General features: G+C 51.9%; 2 protein-coding genes across 3 annotated transcripts in view; both read right to left on the reverse strand.

Annotated features, from left to right (window-relative positions):
• Positions 1–2661, reverse strand: part of DLG3 (discs large MAGUK scaffold protein 3) — a 71523-nt gene extending 68862 nt beyond the window's left edge. For both annotated transcript variants that reach the window (XM_062006352.1, XM_062006351.1), the window contains exons 1-2: positions 2604–2661; positions 435–566 (exon numbers count right to left, since the gene is read on the reverse strand). In XM_062006352.1, coding sequence (XP_061862336.1) covers positions 435–566; positions 2604–2619 — 148 coding nt within the window. In that variant the 5' untranslated portion in view covers positions 2620–2661. The remainder of the gene's footprint in view (positions 1–434; positions 567–2603) is intronic.
• A 650-nt stretch (positions 2662–3311) lies between these two features.
• GDPD2 (glycerophosphodiester phosphodiesterase domain containing 2) lies at positions 3312–13909 on the reverse strand. Its single transcript, XM_062006689.1, has 16 exons — positions 13849–13909; positions 11578–11719; positions 10421–10524; positions 10254–10347; positions 9928–9987; positions 9466–9564; positions 8997–9090; positions 8420–8565; positions 7912–7994; positions 7239–7389; positions 6488–6703; positions 5530–5681; positions 5024–5171; positions 4711–4793; positions 4255–4283; positions 3312–3986 (listed from the first exon to the last, which is right to left on the reverse strand). Exons 2-16 carry the CDS (start codon positions 11689–11691, stop codon positions 3934–3936), a joined length of 1626 nt encoding a protein of 541 aa, XP_061862673.1. The 5' UTR covers positions 11692–11719; positions 13849–13909; the 3' UTR covers positions 3312–3933.
• Between the last annotated feature and the right edge of the window lie 12807 nt (positions 13910–26716).

The following is a 26716-nucleotide window of genomic DNA, read 5'->3' on the forward strand; positions in this document are numbered from 1 at the left end:
GCAGGAATAGAAAGAAAGAGCAAGTTGTGATGAGGCTGAGGGCTGCAGGGAGGAGCTGGAAGCCCAGGGGTAGTGGGGACTGGCTGGGCCTGCATGGCAGCAGAGCTGGAAGCCCAGCAGTGGTGGGGACAGACTGTGCCCACACAGTGCAGAAGGTGCTCGTGGCAGAGGCCCTCAGCAGGTGCTGGGCAGGGCCTCACTGAGGTAGCTTCACCCCTTGTCCACAACCACCTGACTGCAAACACCCAGCGACTGCAGCCCTGATCCTCAATATCTCCTGCCCAAGCCCTGGAAGGGACAGACAGCCCAGCTCCTCCCTGGTGTTGCAGGCATCCATGTGTTTGCATAGGATGCACCCAGCCTGGTCAGTGCCAGGCACCTGTGCAAGATGAGGCTCCCAGGAGAGCCCCAGGGATCACAAGGCAGGACCTTACCCAGCAGAGCCTGGAAGAGTTCACTTTGGAAGATGTGTGAGATCTTTCCAATGGAGGCTTTTAGCTCCTGCTCCTCCGGGGACCGCAGGGTGCTTTGGTACCTGGTCAGAATTTCCACTGCCCGTTCAGTGTCTGCAGAGATGACACAAAAGTAATAAGGCATTAACACCGAAGGATGGACAGATATTGTCAGGGAAGGCTCAAGTGCAGCCTTGGAGCAGTGCAAGGGGCTCACCTGGATAATGCCTCAAGCTGCTTCTCAGCTCTGGATTTTTAAAGGGTCAAATGGCCACAAAAGCAGCCTCCTTACAGGTACCTGGAAGAGCTAACCCTGCTGAGAGCTGCAGAGGGGCCACAGGGGAGAGGCAGGCAGGGGCTGGCAGTGAGGTGCTTCCAGCTGCTGGCCCTCCTCAACTCTGAAAGTCAGGGTCTAAATTGAGGTTGCCTCACCTTCAGCAGCCTGAGCACCTCTGCCACCTCCCACGCAGGGAAGCCGTTCAGCAGCTGGACAAGTCTTAGCTACACAAGTACTACAGCAGGAGTTGCAGCCTCCCATGCAGGGCCTGATGGTCATACACACAGTGTGAGCTGGGCTACATGAGTGGCAAAACTTGGGCTTCTACAGAGTGAAGCGTAAGAATTGCTTCACACAGCAAGCAGCCTTGGGGCAGCAGGAACTGATGCCTTGGAGGCAGGGAAGGAGGGATGATGGCCAGGAGGGGAGCTGGAGACTGCCATGAAGCAATGCTTTGGTTAGAAACTGGGCTCACCATCACTGTGAGACAACCCTAGGCCTAAAATAGTGGAGCTGTGACCTCTCTGTGCTGGGGCACCTCCATGCTTCTCTGGGCAGACACCCAAATCTGCCAGTCCAGCTCCAGACATGGCCCACCTCTCTGGAGAGTGAGGAGCCTCCATGGACCTTGAGCCTGTCCCAGGCCTATCAATGAATATTTCCCTTTGTCACCCAGGCAGCCTGCAGACAAAGGGCTTCTGTGTGAGGAGGCGGGGGAGCCATCCCGCCACTGTTGGGCACTCATCTTTTTCACCCAGGAACTCATGCAGAAAGGATGACCCTGCTCATCCCAGGGCTCTCAGCAGGGAATTCAGGTCATGGAACAAGGGGGCTTGTGTCTGCTTAGGGTGTGTGCCACCTGCTGTCCCAGCGCCGGGCTGCCTGCCCTCCCGGCTCTGCTGCCAGCGAGAGGGGAAGGCAGTCCTGCCTGTGTCACTGTCCCACACTGACTCATCACAGGAGCAGAACAGAGCCTGGGGAAACATAAATAGCGCCTGCTCAGAGCTGGGCTCCATGCTGGCTCTGGGAAATGCAAGGACTTCCCCAAGCTCCAGATTTATTGGGCTTTACAAGCATCCCAGCTCTGCATTATCACTAAGGGCTTCCTTTTCTGCAAGATCAGACAGTGGCTTCAGACATTGCCCAGCATCCTGTGAGCAAGGTTGTCATCTCTGCCTGGTCATTCCTGACCTTATTAGCACAAGCCAAAGAAGCAGGTGAAAACCAAGGCCACCACATCAGGTAGCAAAGACAGTGAATCTGGTGTGAACATCCCATTCCAGTCCAGGCTGCACAGAAAGAGCAGCATACACCCTGTGCTGGCCCCTCCAGCACTGGGTGACAGCCAGCTGGAGCAGGGGGGTTCTACCCATAGGCCAGCAAACCCAGGGAGTTGCTGTGCCCTCAACACAGGGGAGAGACTGGAACACCCTTCCTGCAGCACCCAAGGAGTATGTCGTGTATGGGGCCCATCTCACTATGCCTCAAGGTACAAGTGCCACTTACAACAGATCCCTCCTTGCAGGACCCGCACTCCCACACCCCCTTCCCCACAGCATCCCGCGGCCACCGGCCCGAGCAAGCTGGCACGAGGGCTCGTCCCACAGCCCGGGGAAGGTGTGAAGCCGGACTCGGTCCTCAGGTATCAATCCCACGGGTGCCCTAGACAGGACTACCCGGCCCAGCCCGGGGCGGGGAGGGAGAGAAGGAGGGAAAGAGGGCGGGAGCTGCCGGTCAGGGGTGCGGGGCGCCGGGCGCAGTGCCGGTGCCGGTACCGGCAGGACAGACACTTGTTGAGCGCGGAGGGCCGCGGTGGCCGGCGCTGCGAGCAGGGCAGGGCAAGGCAGGGCAGGGCAGGGCAGGGCAGTCCTTACCTTGCCGGCGGATCATCGCTCCGCCGCGGCCGCCCGCCGCTCCGCTCGCTGCCCGCCCGCGAGCCGCCGCCCGCCCCGCCCCGCCCCGCGGGGACCCGCCGCGGAGCCGCCCCGCGCCCGCCCCCCGCCGGCCCCGCCCCCGGCCCCGCCCGGGCCCCGCGCCGCGGCTGCTCGGCGCCCGCGGGATACCGCTGAGCTCGGCCTGCGCCCGGCCCGGCCCCGCTCCCTCCCCGCTGCCGAGGGACGGCCCGACCCGGCCCAGCCCGGCCCAGCCGAGCCGCTCGGTCCCCGGCGCCGTTTCCCCGCGCTGGCACTAGATGGCACGGCCGGGCCGCGCATCGCCGCCCGCCCCGGGACCGGCTCCGCCTGCGCCGCGCCTGCCCCGGCACTGGCCGCGCTCCAGGCGCCCGAGACCTGCGAGTAAAGGCAGCCGGGGCAGCGGAGCAGGAAAGTCGGAGGAAGCCGTTGTTACAGGCTCACGCCTTCGGGGGTCCGTCTACCACTCCGCTGATTTATTGACATAAATAGGTAGGAACAAGTACAACCGACTCGATCCCCCTTCCCACGTTCAACGCTCTGCTGCAAAGCAACTGCCGCCGAGACCCACCGCTCCCCTCCCTCGCGCCCCTCCGCAGCCGAGCGGCAGCAGCAGCGTGCCCGTGGTCCTAACAGCACCCTCCCCTGCCCCCCAACGCCCTTAGCCCCAGAGCAACTGGCACGAACTGCTGCACGGGCTGACAACACCTTGGCCCACAACCATGAAGCCAGCAGGGACAGGACTTCTATCGAGCATGGAGGAGGAAGAGCTCTGCTCCCGGTCCATGGTGTGGAAAGACATCCCCCTCCCGTGACAACCCCCCCTTCCTATTGCTCAAGCCTCGGCGCAGGGCAGCTCCTAGGGAAGCAGCACTTTAAATAAGGTTTCCCACCCATGTCTGCAGAGATGCTGCTGCCAGGCAGAGGCTGCCCTTACCCTGCACCAAATACTGACTCCTATCTCCACTAGTCTCCAAACCCTGGGCCAGAAGTCTTTGCCCCAGCACCGATGGACCCCCAGGCACCTCCCCAGGCAGAAGCCAGCCCCAGGAAACCTCTGCAAAGGCTCCAGTTCCTCACTGTGGGTGGGAACTGGGAACTCAGTTTCAAGTCTTTTCAAGCTTGAGGGGCAGTTGTGCACCACGCAAGGAGCCAAGAAGGCTACAGGGGAGGGAAGGCTCAGGAAGGAGTCTGCAAAGGGAAGGAGCCTTGATGCTGGCCTGAGGAGTGCTGCCCACTTAAGCTGTGCAGGGCTCTGGCTGCCCCTCCCCAAGGCTGATGCAGGCCGGAGAGGTCACTCTTGCATCAAGCTGTTGATCTTTGTGAGCAGCACATCCGTCTCTGACTCTGGGAAGATGGAGAGAAAAAAAGCCTCAGTCATTGCAGGGAAAAGCAGGTTTGGGAAGAACTGGGGAATGTAGGATTGCCCAGCGCTGTCCCACAGGGCTGTTTACGAAGGGCAGGACAGGAATTCCCTGGGCTGGGATTCCCTTCCCTCCCCTGGCCTTCCCAAAACGCTTGGTCACGTTCAGCTGCAGAAAGCTGCCTGCCAGGGAGAGTCCCACAGGCTCAGCCTGGCTCTGAGGGAGGGGAGCTTACATCCATGCACACTCACCTACTGTTTGCCTTCTCTTGGAGCATTTCCTAGGAGATGGAATAGGCTTGCTATTAGCATCTCAGTCTAGCCTCCTCCTTCCCTCCCCTGAACTAACCCTTGTGGGGCCCCACAAGACACACAGTCCCCCAGGAATCCGATAAAGCACTGACAAAGGAGCAAGGCCAAGGTCTCCCAGCCTCAGCCCACCAAGCCCTGGGGTGCAGAGTAAGCTACCAAGTGTTAACTAAACCATCCAGCAGCTCAAGAAAGGGTCAGGACAGATTTTTAGCTGCAGACTGGTGATAAAAGCTGCCTCCACACACTGCTGTCTCACTTAGACAGGAGAGAAGCCTCCCCAGTCCAGAGAGGGGTGGCAGCCAATATGCCTGGGTTTGGGTATGTCCATCCACCCAGGGCACACTACAGCCTCCCCCATCAGACCCGCTCCAGGAGGGGGAAAGGCATCATACGTACTTCAGCAAGAGGAAGGCCCAGAGGATGGCAAGGAAGGAAGCACAGTCTACAACAATCCAGATCATGAGGTATGTGCTGCTGGGCTGGAAGGCAACAAGACAAACCCTGAACAAGGGGTGGTGTGCTGGTGGCACAGCCCAGCCTGCTGTGCCAGCAGCCCCTTCTGCAGGGTGACATGCTCCCTTGCCAGCACAGCACTGAGCAAAAGTCATCCTCCAGAAAGCTGGCTGTCCATCCCTGCTGCAGAAAGAGACCCATGAGTGCCTGAAGCACAGGTCTGTGGGGCAGGGTGAAGGATGAATGGGTCACTTACGAGCAGCCACATGGGGTGTTTCATCTCTTTGAGCACTTGGCAGGCGTTAGTGGTGACAGAGCTCACTCCAGAGCACCACAGCACAGAGAAGAGCCAGGGCTGGTTCACCACATACAGGTTGACTGAGATGTTGTCCTGGCGGTACTGCCTGCACAGGGACAGCAGCGTGGTCAGAGCAGCAGACAGCAGGGTGCCGGCACACCGAGCACAGCCAGAGAGAGCTGTACATCTGGGCTCTGATCCAGCAGCCACATGGAGTAACTGTCTGGAAAGCCTGACCCAGGGTAGATTTGCTGGCAAGGCAGAGGACTGCAGCCAGCACCAGCCCCTGCACCAGCCCTGCCTGCTAAAGCGTGCCGGTCCCCAGGCTGTGGCACCCACCCTGACCTTCCAACAGCGTGCCAGCACTCAGCCTCAGCTGGCCCATACCACTGCTAGCCCTGGGACACAGCTGAGACAGTGCCCAGGTTCAACAGCTCCAAGGCCTCTGGGCACAGGGCTCTCACCTGATCTCCTCAGAGCTCATGTCCTGGTAGGGCAGATTGACATGCAGCGGTGGCTCCTTCTCATTCTGGAGTCTCTTCCGGCCATAAACTTGCTGAATGTCTGGGGCTTGCTGTTTGACCTGGTCCCTGAACCCATCAGGCAGCCACAGGACCTGGGCCAGAGCCGGAGAGCACATGCTGAGGAGAGTTGCTCCAGAGAGCTGGCTCTCATCTGATATTCCCTCACAGGCCCAGGCATACAAGGCCTGCTCAGGCAGCTGCTTCCTGTCCCCCTCTCCACACTCAGCTCCTTCATTAGGATCTCAGCCTGGACAGTCTCCTACGAGCCTGCCCCAGCCAAGAAGTGAGCACAACAGACCCCACTAAGGGCAGTTCCAGCCTAAGAAAACTGCAGCAACTCTGTCCTTTCTGGATCCTTGAATGGACCAAGCAGCGAATCCTTTTGGCCCCTCTGCAGCAGGAATGCACCTTGGACCAGCACTACAAGTACAGCACAAGCTTTTGTTGTGTCCTCTCCTGCTCTACATTCCCAAGCAGCCAAGAAGGGAAAGCGATGTGTTAATTCATTCCCTCTGGGCAACACGTGTCCCGTGCTGAAGAGGCTGGATGAAGAGCAAAGGCAACACGGGAGGTTGCAGCAGGAGTCCAAGAGCTGCAGGGAGAGGTGTGGCACAGCTAGGGAGGTGAAAGCCTGAGCACTGTTTTCCTGCTCTTGCTAGCACTGTTGATCCCCTCCCTAAATTGAGTCACTGTTTACACACCAGGTCTGCCAGTGCTGGGGAACCAGAATATTTGGAGAGCTCCGAAGCTGTAGGCCTTAACCCCTAATTATTGGCAACTTCTCCCATCCCTGGGCAGGGTACCCCAGCAGGGTTCACCCAGGCAGATGTGGTGTTTGAGGTGGCAGGGATGCTCAGTGGAGCACTTCCCACCATGACAAGGTCTGTGGCTATCTCACCTGCTGCAGAGGGATGCCTGACTTTAAGATCACTTCCAGAGTGGCATTGACAAAACTCTGGTAGTCACTGTGGTTCTCTGGCCGGAGGTCAAACATGATGGAGATATTGCTCTGCCTGGCTGCCTCCAGAGCCTGTTCCAGGGATGGGATCCTCTGTTTAGTCGCCTGGTCGCGATCTCCAGCAGATAGATTCCGCACAGTGGGAAACGGCCTCCGCTGTGAGGGTGAGAGTTAAGTCACCACAGACAGTCTCCTCATAAGCTCCCACCTCCCAGACTGGTGACCATCTCTGGTTCTTGGTCTCCTACAGTGGCTTTTCCACATCCTCTCCAGTGCAGACTGGCATTCTGCACATCCACAGGCACCTCTACCCTTCTTCCCACTAACAGCACAGTTCAAGCAGCCCCAGAACCTGTGGGCATTCAGAGCAGGTCAGCAGTTAGTTAATCACCTTTTGGGGAGAGCCTTGCCACAGCTGCCTCCAAGCCCAGGCAGGCTGTGCAGCTCTAAGAAAATGGATGAGACATCTCCCAACCAGCCGCCTTCATGACTCAGCTGAGGAGTCAGAACAAATGCCAGCTCTGAGCATTAACCACACCTAAGGGATTTGTGCAGGCATAGAAGTGCTTCTGCAGCCTGTCCAGGTGTCTGCCAGGACCAGCACTCCAGAGGGAGCCTTCCCCAGGGCAGGGCTCATGCTTCACCCACAAATGCACCCATCCCTAAGCAGCCACCCCAGGGCCATCCTGACCTCCAGGAACCAGCTGCCAGCATCCAGCTGCTGGAGTTCCGTCCAGTTGAAGGCAGTGCTGTTCAGGGCAGCCCTCTTGGGGAACACAGCCTGCACATTGGTGGTCCTGGTGAGTTCCTCGTCATGCATGAGGAATGGGACTCCATCAGCACTGGCAAAGGAGCAGAAAGAGAAACTCTGTGTTGCAAGCTGTTTGTCTCCTACCCCTGCCTTGGCATTTTTGCCCCCTCCCAGACACCCTGATAGGGTAATTTCTGGGCTTATGCCTACTTGCGGTCCTCTACACAAAAGAAGGGTCTGTAAAGCACAAAATACCTACAGACCAAGCCAGGAACCAAGTAGTTTCTTGCTCACTGTAATAGCTGCCCTGATAGCAGGATTGCATGAGATGAACTAGAGCCAGAGTCTGTTTTCCTGCCTCCCTCCCAATGCCCTGGAAGGCACCCTGCGTGGGGAGGACAGAAACCCAGTACCTCTCCCAGATAATTGGGACACCAAGCTGGAGCCAGGCCCACACTGGGAAGGTGGGAATGGCAAAGCCCTTTGAACTGAGCTGTTTCCAAATGCAGGCTGTATCAGTCTTCCAAGTGTGTTCCAGAATGCCCCATGCGGGAGGTGACATCTCGGGAGCCACAGGCCCCTTCCTCCCTCTGTGTCCCTGCTGCCCCTTTACCTCACCATGACATCTGTCTCGAAGACTTGCACATCACATTCCACTGCCTTGTACAGTGACATGAGGGTGTTTTCAGGGGCCAGCTGGAAAAGGAAAGATGTTAGTGCAAAGGCACGGGCAGGAAGGGGCAGAAGGCAGGCAATCACCCTGCCTGGCTGCTTGGCTGGGCTTTTGGGCAATCACAGTGAGACTGGGGTGACCCTGGTAGGATTGGGATGGAAGAGAGCTGAGTGCAGACATCCAGAGCCTTCCTAGTCCCTGCTTCCCAGCCCACAGTACACAGCCAGGCTTTCTGCTGAGTCGCCTGCTCCTGGCCCAGCAGCACTGAGCAATCAGCTCTGCCCCACAGCTACTGCACCCACCCTGTGCTCTCCCATCCCACAGCTCCCTGCCTGGCCTGGGGACTGCTCTGCCCACAGCTGGGCACAGCCTTGCTTTGGTTGGTGGAGTAGCTTGGCCCATCCACTCTGGCCACTGTGCCAAGGTGCTGTGGGTGCTGGTCACTCACCATGGGTGCTCCTCGGTGGCCAACCAGGGCTGGCTTGGGAGGCAGCTGGTTCTCCTCCATGATGCAAGGGGAGGTGATTCCCAGGGGAGCCAGATACAGCGCCATCATCACCGCACAGTACACAACCAGCAGAAACACCCTGAGACCTGCAGGCGGAGACAGAGGCATGAGGTACAGAGGAAGTGTTTTGCAGGCCATTAGGAATAAGCCACAACCTCTTCACTGGGCATTAACTTACAGCTGCCTCAAGTCAAGCATTGCATGCCCAGCCTCAGCAACACTGCAGAATTCTTTTTGGCCCACTACACACACTTGCACCCCAACCCAGCACTTCTGCAGGACTCAGTCTGCCCTCCATACCCCTCCTTCAGCTGCAAAGCAGCGAGGATCAAGCTACACCAAAGGTCATGCATGAGAGGTGGCAACCCAGAGCAGGCATTACTACCAGACTGAGTCCTGGGAACCTGTTCCCACTGCACCAACACTCTGCACCACTCTGCTACCAGTGCCACCTGGTTGGGTGGTAGGAAGCAGGGCACCAGCCCAGGGGTAGGTGGAGACCTTGGAGGGGCATTACCTGTGTTGCGGGTGCGGTAGATGAAGCTGGCAAGAGGCCAAGCAAGAAGTGTCATTCCCCCTACGACTCCAATGTGCAAGAAGGGACCTGTAGCCTGGGCAGACAAAGGCAGGAGTGTCAGCCAGCTCCAGCCCAGCCCCTGTCCCCCAAATCCACATGCTCCAATGCCACGGATCCACTACTGCAGTCAGCACTGCTGGAAGAGCCACGGAGCCAGGGAGGGAAAGGCAGGCTCCTGAGGACACTGAACGGACTCCCTGCTTTGGTCCAGCCACTGCTCACCACCTTGACTGCATCTGCTCCAGGCAAGACTGCAAGAGCAGGAGCAGTATCTTGCCTGGCCAAGAGCAGGGAGTTAACACCCGTGGCACATAGCCATGCTGGGGGCTTGGGTCACCACCCTTCAGCTCAGCCCCACAGGCCAGGTACTGGGTGCAGCGGGGGAGTCTCTGGTATCGAGGTGACTCACCTGCAGGGAGATACGTGCACTTCTCCACTCCTCCGCCCACTTTATTCCCAGCCCTGTGAAGGCTGCAGCCACCACCACGGCAGTTAACATCAGCAGCGTCTGTGGGGCAGGGAACAGGGTGGTTAGGGGAACACAGCAGCCTACAGGCCAGTTGGGCATTGCCCTGGCAGGGCAGACAGAGTCCTCTTCATCCCTCTCCTCCTGAGCCCTTGCAGGTCCCGAGTCACCACATTTTCCCCCATTTGCTTTTGCAGCTGAGCTCTCTTCCCTAAGCTTTGAGCAAAGGGAATATTCCCAACCCAGAGACACATGGCTGGGGGACTAGCAGCTGCAGCCTGGCTCAGCTGGGACACACAGCCACTTTGTGGGGGTCACAGAAGCCTTATGCAGCCCCAGCAGGCTGGCCACAGCTTCCCAAGCTGCAAGGGCAGCCAAGGCAGGCACTACCTCCCAGACTCTCACCTTGTGCAGCCAGTGTAGCTTCAAGGGCTGGCCACAGAGCTGCAAGCACAAAGCAAGTACCTGTGGGAAGAACAAGGAGGCGTCAGAGCTGAGCTGTACCCCACACCTCAACCCACTAAAACCACAGGCCTCAGCCACAGGAACTCTGGCCCCTGACACAGGCAAAGTCTCTGGCCATGCTTCCTGAGACAGGCAGGCTCTCTGGCCATACCCAAGCTGGCAGCTCCAGCAGTCCAGATGCTGTGGGCCCCATCTGTCTGCGGAGGGCACAGGAGCCAGCCTGTGCTCAGCACAGCTATGTACCCCCACTAGCCCAGGAAGCTCACCAGCAGCACAGCCGAGTAGGTGATCAGCACGGCCGTAGCGATGAGCAGGACCAGGGACCAGTCTAGCCACACCTTCCTTTTTTTGAAGATGAACCTGCCACCAAAAGGGATGGTCAGAGGGGCAGGGGGGACACGGGGAGCAAAGCTGGATGTGGGATCCTACTCACTCATTGAAGTTATGGAAATCATTGAGGATGATGATGGCAAAGTAGAGCCACACCAGTGTGAAGAGGAAGACACCAAAGAGAAAAAAGAACCAGCTGCAGTCACACTGAAAGAGAGATGACAGCTATGCACACAGCTGCAGGGCACTCAGCCCCTGCCCAGGCTGCTGAGACCCCTGGGGAGCACCCAGCCTGCAGCAGGGTGCACAGGATGCCACGGCAAGCACTGGCCTCAGGGGTCCAGGTACTAAACTGCCCCATGGAGAGGGATCAGAAGCCCCCAGGAGACTCATACTACAGCAAGGCAAACCAGCATTTCCTATAAGCTAAAAAACTTCCAGGCTGGGGAGGACAGCCCCCGTGACAGGACTGCCTCCTTTCCATCCTGGGAGCAGGCTGGGACTTTGGACATGGGAAGGGGTAGGGCCATGGGTCCTGTTCCCTTCTAGCCTCAGAGCTGCTATTGCAGGAGTGAGCCTGCAGACTGCTCCTGCCTGCCCAGCCGAAGCCAGGTTCAGCTTCAGAGTCTCCAGTGCCCAGCCCCACGTATGCATGGAGCTGAGGGGTACCCCAGCTGCTGAGCGGGACACCTGGCAGCCTGGACCAGCTTGTGCATTCCAGGCAAGACAGGACAAGCAGCCGCACAGCCACTCCCATGGGAGCTGCAGACCTCAGAGAATCCCAGGGCCTCACCCTCGCAGGTTACAAATTGCTGGGGACACCCTTGCCCGTGCCCAGCCCAGAACCGTGCCTCCCACGTGCCTCACCGGGCACTCAGTGCCCCGGGCCCTGCCTGCCACGCTCAGCCCTCAGGGAGCGTGGTGCTGGGCTCCAGGCACGCGCGGGCCCCGCCGCAGACATGCGCTCGCCGGGCAGGGAACAGCCAGGGCTCAGCCCCGCTGCTGCCCGCGTGCTGCTCTGCCCGTCCCAGCACCCAGAGGGAGCACACAGCTCGGCTCCTCACTGCTCCAGGCTGGGGCAGTCCCTGGACAGAGACGGTGCCAGGCAGCACCCGGGCTCTCTTGCGGCTCAGCCCTGGGGAGCAGGAGCAAGGAATCAGCAGCTCAGCGTCTGGGCTGAGCCTTTCCCGACCCCAGCCACTACTCAGCCTCCCATACAGGGGCTGGCCAGCCTCAGCTCAGCATCTCCCATGGTATCACCTTGGTGGTTTTCAGGCCCTTCTTCTTCTCCTTCTTGGCGGTGACCCACCGGCAGCTGTAGAGGCAGAGCAGGCAGGTGGCACAGGGCCGGCAGCAGCCAGCCGGGTCTGCCATAGTGCTGAAGGGACAGGCCTCAGGTGTCCTGCAGAGATGCACACAGCACGTTGGTACTCACACACACCACTCCCTGCCCCGTGGGGATGGGCACTGAAGGTCCAGGTGTCCCAGCAAGCAGCTGACCCAGACTCCCGGGACACAACAGGGCTGCTGGCCACATCCACAGATTAGGCACCGTGCCAGGGACAGCGGGAGCACAAGATGCTGCTCAACCTGTTGAGCAGGCTGCCATGGGACCCTGAGCTCAACCAGCTGGAGCAAGCCCGGTGCTGGCAAAGAGCAGAGTGTGCTGCCCAGCCCAAGGCTCAGCACGGTGTCTGTGAGCCAGCTGAGCTGTGCAGGCTCCAGCCCCTCATCCCAACCTCCCCAGCAGCCCAGGCATGCCACACAACACTACCACCCCACAGATGAAGCCAGGCTTTCATTTCAAGTGCAATCACTGAGCCAGCCAGCTGACAACACCCTCCCAGCCACATCCTCTCCAACATTGGGGGCAAAGGTGTGCCTAGCAGGGCTGTATCTCATCCCAACCTGGGCCAGGTTGAGTGAGTGGGATCAGAGCTAGCACAGGCTCTCTGAGCTCCAGTAGAGTGGCTCTGGCATGCCCTAGATACAGGCAAATTCAGCCCAAGCTCTCTCCATGACAGAGCAGCATCCCAGCACAGCACTTCACTTCCAAACACCATCAGTATGTCAGTCTCCAGGATTGGGGTGTACGAAGTCCCCCAGGACCCCCACAGAGCAGTGGCCACTGGGGCATGCCCAGACAGGGACCAGTCCAAGAGAAGGACCCCTAACCTGCCCAGACTGTTTCTACAGGCTCGGGGATGGGGGCTACCATCAGCAGGTCCAGTCAGACAAGGTGCTGGGGATACCAAACAGCACAACATGCCCACAACCGTTGTCTTGTCTGTCTTCTAGGGACCAGGTCAGCAGCTGTGATCTGCTCAGAGATTGCACTCAAGGAGCCAACCCTAACACGAGTGCAGGAAGCTGTGGGACAAGCAGTTTCCTTCCCTGATGCCCAGGGGCTCTGGCTGCAGGCTCATATCCCTGCTGTCACCAGAAGCAGAGGCATTTCCAGCAGGGAGCGGTGGGCTCAGCCAGCATCTCCTGGGACTCACTCTGTCCCCTCTCACTTCTCACACCCGCAGAGCACCGGTGCCAGCAGCTGCTCAGGGAACTCCTCCTGTCATCACCCCCAGCTGGCTCCCACCCAGGGTACAAAGTACAGCAGGAGTGGCTGCTCTGAGAGGCTGTGACTGCCAGGATTTAAGCTTGGCAGAGTGGTTGCACAGGACTGGCCACAAATGTACACCAGCGGTGCTATCTAGAGGGTTCAGAGGGAAAATGCCACTCTGTTCCCCTCCTCTGAGTGGGACTGCAGCAGCGGCACTGGTGGCTACTGTTCAATACCCTTGCACAGGGCACTGGTCACAAACAGAGCTGGTCTGGGCAAGCACCAGACCCTGTTCAGCTTCTGCTCCAGCTCCAATGGAAGAGCTATATACAGCAGGAGCTGGGGGATCTGTCAGGGCTTGAAGGAGCCCTCTTTCAACTCCTACCAAACAATCCCCAAAGCACACCTCTGGTCCTAATGTGGGGGACACAGGGAGCTTGAAGGAGCGACAAACCCACTGCTACAGTCACTGATACAGGAGCATGTGCTTGCAGCCCCACGGGAACCTTTGTGCCCCAGTGGCGCTGGCTCAGGACAAGCAGGTGGCCATCAGCAGGGCAAGATCCCCTTGCCCTCACAGAGCCATGCCAGCCCAGGCTGTAGGTCAGCAGAGCTGATGCCCAGCCTCACTGTCACAGACCCCACAGGAGGGAGAGCACAGCTCCTGGCTCAGCATGGACAACAAGATGACCTCAAAACACCAAAAGCAGCACAACCCGGCCCAGATCCCCCCGATCCTCCCGCCCCATATCTCCCCCCTGCAGTCAGCCCTGGGCTCCCCATCCCTGCTCTCCGGAGCACAGAAGCAGCACGGGCAGCCCCTTTCCTTTCCCCCCTCAGCTACACGCAGGGCCGGGACAACCAACCGCTCTCGCCGCTCCGCCAGCTCTCCCGCAACTCCCGTGCCAGCAACAGCGGTGTCTCCCGTGCCCCAGGCTGCCACCCAGGGGCACCCAGCCGAGCGACCCAAGTACCTGCTCGCAGCGGCGGCTGCGCAGCGCCCGTGCCCCGCCGGCGGCCAGGTGCGCGCTGGGGCCGTCCCGCTCCGCTCCGTGCCGTGCCCGGCCCGCTCGCTGCCTGCACACACCCTGCTGGGTGTGTTCGCGGCCCGTCAGGCGGCCGGTACCGCCCGCAGGTCTGCACAGGCCGGCGGAGGCGGCGGCGGGCAGGGCCGGGGTCGGGGCAGCCCCCGCAGCGGCTCCGCGCCCCGCCGCAGCCTCCGCTCGTGGCGGCCGCTGGGAAAGCGGCGGAGGGGCCCAGGGGGGCGTCGGGCGCCGCAGCACGGAGGAGTTTGCAGGCAGCCCACGCTCCAGACTTATTAAAGCTCCGGGGAGAGCTCCGGAGCGGGGCTGGCAGATGAGGGCAGAGCTCTGTGCATTGACGAGCCTTCGAGCAAGGGGCGGTGGGACCCCCTGAGTCAAAGGGGATCATTTCCCTTCCTTACGGGGGAAGGCAGGCCCGGCTGATGCTTGCTGGGGCATACTTTGGAGGCAAAAACACAGCGATAAAAGTGGTTCTTGTCTTGAGCCGTGTGAAATGCTTTAGCAATGCATCCAAACTTTACTAAAGAAGCAGATGAAAGGAAGGTCCAAGACAGGGGCCTGATGCTGCGTGCAGATGGGCATGGCGATGTCCTCCCCTGTGGCACGGTGCTGCTGTGTTCCCTCACCCTCTGCTCCTGCTGAGTGAGAACACGGGATGGGTGCTTGGACCTTTCCATGTCAGTGACTTGCCTGGGACCTTGAGAGACCTCTATGACCTCCTTCAACTTACAAAGGAGCAGGGAAAGCTGATTTACAGGGAGGTGATGGCATTGTGCAGTGACACAGCAACTGCCAGACTTGGCAGAAGGCTCAGCACTTGCCCCTGCAGCTCACCCTGTTCACACCATTATTAACAGCTTTGGCACAAAGCATTGAATGGCTCCATGAAGTGTGCTGTTCAACCTGCAAAGCCTTATCAGTGGGTCTGGAGCACTGCAGGAGGGGTTTGTGTAGTGACTGAAAGCATTGTGATCGCCAAGAATGCCCCTGGGACAAGCAAGCCACCCCATACCCCAAACTTTGTTATCTGTGAGCAGCTTGGGAAGGTTCATCCCCCCAGACCACATGCTCTGCCAGCTCATAGACCAACCATGGCGTCATGGGGCTGTGCAAACCCACGAGTGAGGGTCCTCTCAGTGGTACTGTGCCCTGGGAGAGCCCCTGGGATGCAGAGCCCGTTTTACCAGGACATGAAGAAGTGAGCACTGGGGAGGGGGTGCAGGGCCACTTGTGCCAAGAAACAGCTTCGGCAGCAAGCAGGGGAAAATCGAGCATGAGCAAAAAGAGACCATGGGGATAGCTGAAGTGGGGAGGTTGCAGCAGAGACCCAGAAGCAGCGGATTTGAAGGGTGTGAAGCAAAGGTGATTGCGAGGCGCTCCTCAACCACGGGCAGACGGAGCCGCGGCACCGGCAGCTCCCCCAGGCAGCCTCTCCGGGCGCCGGCAGCACAATCCCCGGCCCCCGCGCTGCAGCGGCGGGAGCGCGGCCCCGGGGAGCCCCGCCGCCTCTGCCCACCAGAGGGCGCCACCGCCGCGCTGTCTGCGCCGCCCGCTGCCGCGCCCGCCCGCCGCTGAGGCCGTGCCGTGCCGGGCCGGGCCGGCCAGGTGCTGCCTCACGGCGCCCGATCGCGGGTCACAGAGAAGGGCAGCGGCGGCGGGGCCGCTGATGCCGTGTGAGCCGCCGGCTTGGGCGCTGCGGGAAGCGGCAGCCATGTCTCCATCGCGCCGCGTGACGGCGGGGGCGGCCATATTGAGCGGGGGCAGCGGCGGCGTCCCGCAGCCGGGCACCGGCGGAAGTCATGGTGCGCAGTCGCACGTGCCGCGGCCCGCCGCCGCCCCCCTCAGCGCCCAAGCCCCGGGGCCTCCCGCGACCGAGCGCCTCGGGCTCTCCCTTCCCCAGAGATGGACCTCGAGCACTGCCCTCGACATGAGCTGAGCGCTTCCTCGTGAAACTGGCTCAGATCGTATCGGGGTTGTTAAGGGCTGTTTTGTCCCCGCCCACATTTTAGGACTTGCTGTAGTTGGTGTTCACACAGTAGGAGTCAGCAGCTCACCAAGCTCAACTGCTGATGCTATATGATGAGGGAGATGGGCCTTGTACCACCTCCATTCCAAGTGAGCCTCACCAGAGAAGCAGGTTCTGGCTGCCTGAGCGTGCAGCAGCACAGCAGTGCAGGTCAGGGTTTCACCAAAAGGAAGCAGCCACATGGGCAGACACTTCATGGCTAGGTCCAGACTACCATGAACACCCTCAGATGCAGGTCTGATCTCCAAGAACCAAGTCATAATTGGAACAGTTAAAGCTGTTAACCAGAACACATAGTCAAACTATCCCAGCTCTGCAGCTGTCTTACTAATAAATGAGAAGTGCCAGAATTAGCTGGGAAGAAGACAGAAAGTAATGTCCCTGTCAGCAAAGTTGAATTAGCTCATGTGCATCAAATGTGTTGCATTGCTATAAGTAAGGTTTGCACCCCCCCATCACTTGTCAACAGTCTCCTCTGTGTTCTAAATAGTAGTGAAATTATAAAACCAAATGCACAGGGGAGTGGTTTAAGTGAGCAGAGAAACTTGTGTTTGTATATTACAGTTCATCTCAAGTTATCACTAGACTTTTAACTTGAGAAGCATAGAAAGGATCATCTTCAACACATGAAAGTGACTTAATGGCTTTATGTTCAGTTCTTGTTTGTCAATTGAACGTGTCTCAAACCAGTCTCCAGAAAGATGCAAACCATTGTTTGTTACTTGTAGATTATATGCAGTAGAGTGAAAAACAAGAAACATGCATTAAGTTTGACCGTTTAAGGGAATGTTTTCCATTCATGTAATCTCCCACAGGACTCAAGACCTGTGATTAAAGGGTAAGGCAACACAGATTTCCATAAGCATTTTTTTACACTCAGCTTGCAATGGACAAAAAAATTCAGCCATTCCTCTGCTGTCAACACTGTAAAAGCCAGTAGCACACACTGTGCTTCCACCCCAGATAGTGGCTGACCTACATAAACTGATAGGCCAAGGCAAAGATAGATGTCATGAATCTAAAAGTCCCTACTTGCTGCAATCTGCAATAATACAAAATTTGCTACATTTTGAAGCCATCTCACATAGGCACATTAAGAAATTAAGTTGTTAGAACCACTTAGAAGGTAAAATGCCTACTTAAGGGAGGATGTGTGTTTCATGACACTAGTCTCAGTGGTTAGATGTACCTTATTCCTAAAGGCCAGGACCTTATAAGGAATTAAAGCCTGTGGTGAACAAGCATTGGATCAGAGATGGTTTTTTTTTCCCCTCAAGAAATAGGCTGGTTTAGGAGGTCAGGAATGCAGACTGGGAGAGGGTCATTCAGCATGAGAAAAACCTCTGTGGAGAACTGTATTTATTTCAGTTCTTACCACTGAGTTTGTATGACAGAAGGCAAATCACTTGACCCAAACTTTTCAGGATGGTCCTTATATTTTTCATTTCCTGAGTACTTGAAAGCAGCGTGGGGCTGATTTTCAGCAGTGCTAATCATTCATTGGGGTAATTGGGATGAATGATAGGAGCTCTGAGGATCAAATGTTAACACTTAAGAGTTCAAACCATTCAGTAACAGCACATCTCAGATCAGGCACCGTACCAGCACAGAGCTTTAAATCCCCTTTTCTGTAGGAATCTAATCCCTCAGGGGTTAATGGAGATACATTTATGAATGTACAGAGAACATAGACTCTTACAAGAGCACAGCAGGAAAGCAGTAGGTTATCTGTTCAGTAACAATTATGCTGTATACATACAGTTAGGAAATGATTTTTTCCACAGTAGTGTTGAAGTGGCAAAGGAGGCTTTTTGAGGCTCCCTAGTAAAAAAAAAAAACGAACTCCAAGAGGCTTTAATTAAAAAAAAAATTAACAGATTCTGATATTTGTCAGCGATAAGTCCTGTAAGATTTACATGCTGTACTTCATTGGTGATTTCAAGGGCTGAAACAATTTGCCTTGTAAGCATGTAGCTTTTTCTTTTTGGAACTTGCACTAGTTTAGTTTTTGAAGAGGTTTATAATTTGCCATTTCCTACTTGCCTTATTGCATACTTAACTGAAGCCACACCATAACAAATTGAACTCAAGTCTTAAGTATTACATTTGAGATATGGTAGAAAGGATTCTCACAAGCTGTAACATGCAACTTTGCATATTAAGCCACATATTTTTTGAGTTTTTTGTGTCATTTACAAAGGAAGATGACTAAAGTATAGCAGAACTGTTTTTCTAGTTAGTCCATTCCTTTGTAGGGGTAATTAGCTTTACTGGAAGTTAAATTTTACACATAACTTACTGAATGAGGCAACACTGATACTCTGCAGGTCTGGTTCTGCTTGCGCTGCATCGAGACATACTTGAGGAGTATCAGTGGTTTATGTTTTCTGACTAATATTTGTGGGTCTTTTTCCCAGAAAAAACATAATACTTCCTGTGGCAATAAGCAGAAAACATCTACCACTTATTTTTGTTGTTCTTCTGCCGAGGCTTGTTTAACCTTTTTTTCTTGTCTATTAACTTTTCAGATGTACCATTATTTTTGCTGTGATAAGCCCAATTTGCTGTGGAGTATTTGCTCCTGACATCTCTGATTTCTGTTCAGAGTGATAATTAACTGTAGAACACCATTCTTCCCCCCTCTTCAGGTTATGAAAGTAGCTATGAAATTGCTATAGGAAGGCATCTGTGGAACACAAAATCAGTTTGCTGCATAGATTGCCTTTCTTTTCTCATTGTTTCAGAAGCCTTCCATGAAGCCATTACTGTTCACTGATGTTACTCTTAAGCCTCATAACTTTGTTGTAATGTTACTGAGGAGCTTACAGTAGTGTACATAGGGTAAGATGCTGAATCCAGGATTCATGTCAAAACCAAGCTGAAGATCTTTAACAAAGCTCACCTTTGAGCTATAACAAGCATCATTAGAATAAAGCTCAAGCTCTCATGCAGTGAGCTTATAAGCAATTGCTTTGTATTCAAGCATTAACACAGGTAGTGGCTCAAGTCAGTCCTTGCTCAGGGAATACTGCTGACACCCTACTAGTCTTATCACTCATGCAATTCTCTCCTTTCTACTTTAAGTCCAGGCAGGAGGAACAAAGCTCTCCTACATGTCTATTTTGCTGCTGTTTCCTTATTATGAGGTTATTTGAGAATAAATCATGCTCTTGAGAATCATGATGGGATACCCCTGTCATGCTTGTCACTTTACTACCTTTTTCCTACTACTACCTACAGGTTGCTGCTATTGGAGAGCTTCACAGAACTACTTCAGCCTTTCTCAGTATCTTAAAAGGATTAATTTATATTAGACACTTCTATGAAAATAATATGGAACTCACCCCCATACCCCTGTTTTTTTTGGAATTACTATAGACTGTTAGCTTAGACAGTAAAACAAAAGAATAAAGAAAAATGCCAAGAAAAATCCCCAAACTAGCACACTTACCAATGAGAAACAGCTTCTTGTTTCAAACTCTCTAGTGCGTATAAAGAGCAGCTGTTTGCCATTTCCAAATTTATAAGACCAGCCTCCAGAGCACTTTGCTGAGGGTAGCTTTATATAAAAGGTCCTTGCAAGGAGGGAGGGGTGTGGAGTTTGTTGGGGGGTGTTGTTTATATGTGTGCTCTTGGATGCTTGAGAGGGTATAGCTCTTGTAAGTTTGGTTTGCTGAGTAGGTTTTGTTAAAAAGGATAATGCTTTGAATTGGGAGAGGGTGCTTTTAACTTTTTTTGTTTCCTGGAGGTGTAGCTTCCTAGTCATCTTCATTTATGGCTTGTTTTCTTAGGCTTATTTAAGGTCTTTTCACTTATAAATATATTTAGGTAAAGGCCTTACCTACCTGTTTAATATAGCTGAAGTATTATAGTAGTTAAAAAAAAAGGCTTTAGTCTGCTATCTGTTTTCTTATTGACTGCTACACCTACTTACTGTGAATATCTATTTAGGGCTCTGTTTTGGTAACTTATGTGTGCATTTTTTTCTGAGTCTTAACTAGTGCAAAGGGTTGTAGGGGGTTTCTAGCTAGCAGCTAACACTTGTAGTTTCTTAGAGGTACTATGTAATCAATGTCTCTGGGGCTTTGTGTCTAGCTGCCTGTGGTTTTGTCCCATTTGTGGACAAAATGCTTATGCTTGGAGAAAAAGTATCTAAGACTGCAGAAGTTACTTGTGCAGTTGTGAAGATCCCAGAATCACAGAATTTGAAGGGTTGAAAGGGACCTTGAGAGATCATCTAGTTCAAACTCCCTGCCAGAGCAGGACCATCTAGAGTAGGTCACACAGGAACTCATCTGGGTTGGTTTGAATGTCAAGTTTCTTGACATTGCCTGCTGATGAGAGGAAAAAGGCTGTTATGCATTGAAGTTAGGAAAATGCAAATATAACTGTTCTTGTCTTGCCTCTTGTGGGACCTCTTGGATCTAGAGGTAACGCTGCATGGAGTGGCTGGTAGCATTGAGAGGCTTGACATTGTGGCTGAGCTGCTCATGAAAAGTTGCTACTAGTCAGTATAGCTGAAAGCTGTTTGGTTTTTTGTTGTCTGACAATGGAAGACTGAAATACCTGTGGTGGTGCAGAGGCTCAGTTGTAAGGTAGAACTTCAAAATATAAAAACCTTAAGCTGCCAAAGCCTTTTCCATAACAGTACTGTGGTTTTTACCTGAGGGACCTGCTCCAAATGACTGCTTCTGGCAACTGGGGCTGTACCTTGTGCAGAGAAATACTACCCTGAATCAGTGTTTCTCTGCTGCCAGCTTGAAGTGACTGTGCCTGTTTGAATTTTTGGAATAGCTAAATACTCTTTCTAATGTGCAAAGAGACTGTACTGTGGGAATGTATTAACAGCTTAAATGACTTTATTGTCATATCCTCAATCTGTATGCATGGGCTATTCTCTGTTAGAGTTGCATTCTTAGCTGCTTGGGAAATGATTTTCAAGGAGACATGGATGTCATCCTTTCTTTAAGCTTAGGAGCTTCCAGCTTATTTGGAAGCCTTGTTCCTGGCCAAGTTTTGATTGATCACTGGAAATAATTATTGAATGAAAAGTCATACTTACAGGCTGTTCTGCTTTTGAGTTACTATAAACATCACAGATCTGGGCATTACCAAGACCAGATAAGTAGTGACTTTGGAGGTAGTGGTGCTTAAAGAGGTGTATGTATATCTTTGGGACTCAGTGGATTCAGGTGAGTAGGACATATAGACAGGAATATGACACTAATGCCTTCCTTATAATAAACTTTATGCATAATTTTTTCTTGTACTTGGCTCTTTTGACAGATTGGATAATGATAAGCAATTAATTTACCACTGCCATGTCCCTTCAAGGTGTTTTCTCAAGTGTCACTAGATTTTAGTAATGCACTGGTTAGTTGTCAGTTAATTGGGTGATCATTTGCCGAATTGGTTTTGCTTTCCTTGGTTAATGTTAATTGATGGCTTACTATGAATCAGCTTGCATCCAGACATGGTTTTGAAGAACTTTTGGGTGACTTCCAAACTACCCATTGTTCTGCCCTTGTACTTCTGGAGTGACGTTTGTTTCTTTGGTCCTTTTTTTTCCCCTCCAGTTTGTTTCTATTTCACTCACACGCAAAGCTCATGCAGTTAACTAGCTTATGCAGTTAAAGGACATACCAATTGTTTTCTCCCTCAATGGAGCTTATGATAAAAATGTTAATTCACTTTTATGCCTTTTGCCAAGTTATTCTTGGATTTTGCTGTTAAATTAATTAATTTCCCCTGTGTCTGCAGCAGAATGTAATTTGCATTTGGAAATGAAAACAGACTTGTAACTTTTCTCTGTGGCAGCAGCCATGCATTAATACTCACTAAACTTCTAGGCATCCCAGAGAAGTGCTCAATAGATCAGATACTCATACAGAACTCTAACATCTATTCACAGAACTTACCTTTTTTTAAAGAAGATGCTTGAGTGCTCAGGAGAGGTTCTGTCCTTGGCTGGTAAAACTGGACTGGTCCATGACTTACAGGTGCATGGTAGGTTTAGAATTTGTGAAGCTAATGAGAGTGCTCTGTGTCCTTGATCACTGCAGGGTGATGCTCGTGTGGGAGGATTTGTTCTTATCTCCAGAACTGGAAAGAAAAGTCTTAAAAATCTTAAGAGCAAGTGCTGAGAGGATCTTCACTGGCTGAAATGGATATTGAGATGAAAAATGCCCCTCTCCAAGTCTGCAGCAGTCATACTTAGAGCCACTATCACAGATTGCACCTCATTGCATTAGATGTTATACAGCTATAGGATGAAGGTGATTGCCTCAGGTACTTACACTTGCTTGTATTGTCAGTCATGGACAGATGGTTATAAGGAAGTGAGAATATGCATAGCTCAGCATGAAGGGCATTTGTCTTGGCACTCTAGCTGTTTTGTCACTGTCAAGCTTTGTTTGTAGGTTCTGTAGAATTATACAGAAGCTGAGTGAATACTTCATGTATTTGAGACAGTCCTCACATGTGAAGGCTGGCATGGGAGAAAACAAAACATGCTTGTTTGTAAAACAAAAGAAGTGGTGAGGAGAGTATAGGAGAAAGCATTCAGGATGAGTATGAATGGAACAAGCCCCAAATCGGGATGTAGCAGTGACTGAAGCCTAAGCTGAGAGTTCTAGTTGCGTGATTAAAATGTTAAAAGGGCAAAATGTGGATGGGTATTGTTGGGAACTTGTGTCCAGAATGAGTTGTGTGTGACATTCCTCAGTGCTTTTGGTAATCAGGGATCTGAAAAAAATAGTGTAAAGCTTGCAGAAGGCTTTTGGGATACTTTCCAGTACTCCTGGGGACTTTTGAAAACCCAGAGTTAGATGTAGACGTGATGTAGTCTGTGGGTAGCTATCAGAGTCCTTCTATGGCACATTCTAAACTGTCCCTCCCATGCTTTGTGGTGCTGTGTACTGCTCTGTGGTACAAATACTTGTGCTAATTTGCACTGTTTTGACAGTCATTTCTGCAATATATAAACTAATCTTTCAGATGTCTAATCAAATATCACAGTTATCCTAACTAGAAATGCTTTAATCTAAGAAGAGTACTGATTGAAGTTACTGCTACTGGAAATGTTTCCTGGGAATTAGTCAATAACTCTTGTCTAATGACATCAACAGCTAGACTGCTAAATGCTGTTAATGAAACTTTTTTCTAACTATGAGCAGGTTATCAGTTCTTTAAATATTGAGAAACACAGGCTTTGCAAAAACAGTAACAGGTTAGAAATTAAACCCATGTTGAATTCCAATAAACATTCCCAAAGCTCAACAGCATCATTTGAGAGAAAGGGTTTTGCTGTTAAAGTACAAGTCAAAGTATTTAATCATTAAAAAATGAGGGACAGAAGAGGCTTTTCAAAAGAGTACTCCCTGGCACAGGAGCATCAATACATTTTACAGTCTTCATCAACATAGTAGAATCAAACCTATTTAGAGAATTTTGGCACATTTTTGCTTCTTGGGCATAAATGCTACATTATGAAGATTAAGTGGCATCACAGACTACTCCATAGGTGTAGCAAATGTCATATGAAGTAAGAATAATCCTATGAAAGAAGCCTGTCAACACTCCTCCTTCCATAAAAGGATGCACAGAAGTTTTCAGCTATAGGGAGTCACTACTGTAGCAGCATAATACTTAAAGGCAAAACATCTTGCAGCTTGGATTTCAAAAGTACAGGGCTGGATTTACACACTACAGAAATTCCTGCTGAGAAAGACATTTTTAGTTTGATGGAGTCCATGAGGTAAAAAGCAATATTTTGTTAGGTTTATTCCTTCTCCAGACAAAACCACTTTAAGTGGCTTGGCCATGTTTGAAGGCAAGTGCTTTGGTAATATAAAAAATTATCTCCCACACTGGTCACTGAGAAAGTAAACTAGATGTCCTCTGCCTAAAAGCAGAACAGAATCCAATGATGGCCTGGAGTAATTTCTTTTATACCTTAGGAGTAGAAGCAAAACCTAGAGGCATCACTCTGTGCACGGTCAGCTTTGTAGGGGGTGGAAGTGCTCAGATTAAAGGCTGTACACATTCACTACCATCTCCTGCATTAGTTAATATCAGCCTAAAAGAGTAGTACATCAACAGCTTTTGGACACTCTACAGATGTTCTCAACTGGGAACTATTCAGACTATTTGATCCTCAACGTGCCTCTCACAAAGCAGAAGAGAGGTACAAGGAAACCTGCATATAACCAGTGAATTGCTTTCAGCATGCTGAAAATGCCTTTTTTATTTGTTTGAATCAAGCAAGTGTGCTAGAGAATCTTAAAACAAAGAATGTGACATGCAGAAAAATCACATTGCTGCATAGACCATTGTTCTGGGCAGCCCTTCAAGGTAAACTTTCTCCTAAGCAAATCTCACATATTTGCTGCGGAAAGGGCTTTGTTTCAAATAGTTTCTTCCTTTGCTTGTATATATATATATATGTGTGTGTCTGTATGCACACACAGAGCATAAGATGTGGCATTCTTAATGGATTTTTTTTAAATTTCCACTTAAACTTCTTGGAGAAACAAGAAAGATGCAACTAAACCAGTCATTTTTCTGCAGTAAAGTTTAGTACAGCCTAGCAGTTGTTAGAGCACTTAATAATTTCTAATATTAGCAATAGAACTTGTCTGTTCTTCAGGACTCTTCACTTACACCTCTGGCAATTTCAGTGACAGCAGTTAGGGGATGTGAGTTGCACAGATAGGCATTCAAAACAAAATTGATTCATTACTCTAGAGCATATGAAAAGCTTCCCTTTGAAACACTATGAATCTGAAGAGATAATTTAAAGAAATATCTTTCTATAGTTTTCAAAGTACACAGTAGCTTTGCCATGCCCCACTGGGGTTTTCAGCACAATACTTTCAGCTGTGTTGTAGTTTGCTCCCCACAGTTACAGCTGTGGCTATTGGGTCCCTTCCTTGGGACACAGCCTGCTCCAGCCATAGTTTTAAAGAAGAAAATCACTGCCCCTGGCTCGGGGTCTGCAGTGAAGTGGTTGGGTCCCCCCCATGGGACACGGCCTCCACCAGCTCAGGAGGCCTTTAATGAAGTGTGTCGCTGCCTCTGGACTGGGGCCAGCTTTAGCAAAATGAGTTTCTGTCCCTGATACAGGCTCATTATCAAAATGAGTCTCTACTGCCGATGTGGGGTCATTAAAGAAATGAAAATAAGTCTCAGCTTCACCAATTCTCTCCATAGAATGCAGGGGAGTCTCTGCTCCAGCACACCTCCTCCTCTCTTTCATCACTGACCTTGGAGTCCACATGGTTGTTTCTCTCACTGTTCCTACTCCTTGCACCACCACCAGCCAGAAGAAGAGGAAAGCGCAGAAGAAGGAAGAAGATGGAGGAAGAAACCTCCTCTTCTGGCTTCTTCTTAAAAAGTGATGGTGGAGGTTTCTAATTGGCTCAGCCCCAGAAGTGGGTCTGGCTGAGAGCTGGGGAGAGTTGCGAGCAACTTCTTACAGGAGCCATCTTTACAGCCCCTTCCCCCTTACCAGAAAAGGCTGTCACGTCAAACCATGACAACCTGGAACAAACATGAGTAGCAGCTATCTGTCAAAGTATCTGACTAAAACAAGCATGGGATTAGGACAATTGAGATCAGTTACTCAAATGAGCCCAGCCACCCAAGAGTGGATTAGTCACTGGATCATGGACATTGAGGTTTCCTTTTCCATTATTCCTTTCTCACAGCAGCTCAGGCAAGTCTAGTGCTTTTACAGAATCACAGAATGGTAAGGGTTGGAAGTGACCTCTAGAGATCTAGTTCAACACCTGCTAAAGCAGGTTGCCCTCAATCAGGTCACACAAGAACACATCAAGGCAGGTTTGGAAACCTCCAGAGAAGGACACTCCACACCCTCTCTGGGCAGCCTGTGCTGCCTGTAAACCAGTATTTACCTTACCACATCATGCTGGAAGCCTGAGATGTCATTTAGCAGGGAATAGTCTCACATAGCCTTACGAAAAGGTAAGGTGATATTTACAGTAAAAGGTTCAAAAATGTTTTGGCAAGCTATAGTAAATAACTATTAAAAAACTATAGTATCTTTTTAGCATTTAGTATGTTTCACCTGGAGAGTAAACTAGTTGTTACTTTGATTTGAAAGTGTCTCTATTCAGTTCAGATCAGAAAGAATCTAATATTCAAATTTTCCCAGAACATACTATCAATGAGGTGAAATATCACATCTTGTCTTAATGTTGTCAACTGGCTTGGACTCAAGGGGCATCAGTATGAGAGTTTTGTGGCTTGATATGATAAATGGTTGTGTAGCTGGATAAATAATTTTCCTTTTGAGGTAAATAAAATGCAGTACTTGTTAACCTAAACAGGTAATACCTGTATGCTAAATAGGATTCTGGCCCTTCTTTACCTGCATTCTTGGTGGCAAAGGTTGTGGAATAGTTAAATGATCTGGCCAATTTAGGCAGGCAGAGATGCAGCAAGTTTTCAGCTCACAGTTCTCTTTAATGGACTTTCCTGACTTACAGTGTAATAAGAAAATCCTTCAGAACTGGGCAGTCTGAACAGTCTAAATCCAGTGGTACAGAGGCACATCTGGCATTGATAAAAGTAGCTACATCAGAATAGAGGCAAGTTTCTGTCCCATAGCCGAGGAGGGTAGTCATCTGTTAGCTCCAGCACAGCAGTAAGATCAGTCTGGGCATTTAGGCTCTGCATACTGGTGCATTTTTATTCAGTTCTTCTCTTCCTTTGTCCTAATCCTGATCTGAGACTAAAATTATTTCATGTTGA

The sequence above is a fragment of the Colius striatus genome, chromosome 13, assembly GCF_028858725.1.
Source record: "Colius striatus isolate bColStr4 chromosome 13, bColStr4.1.hap1, whole genome shotgun sequence".
NCBI classification, from domain to species: Eukaryota; Metazoa; Chordata; class Aves; order Coliiformes; family Coliidae; genus Colius; species Colius striatus.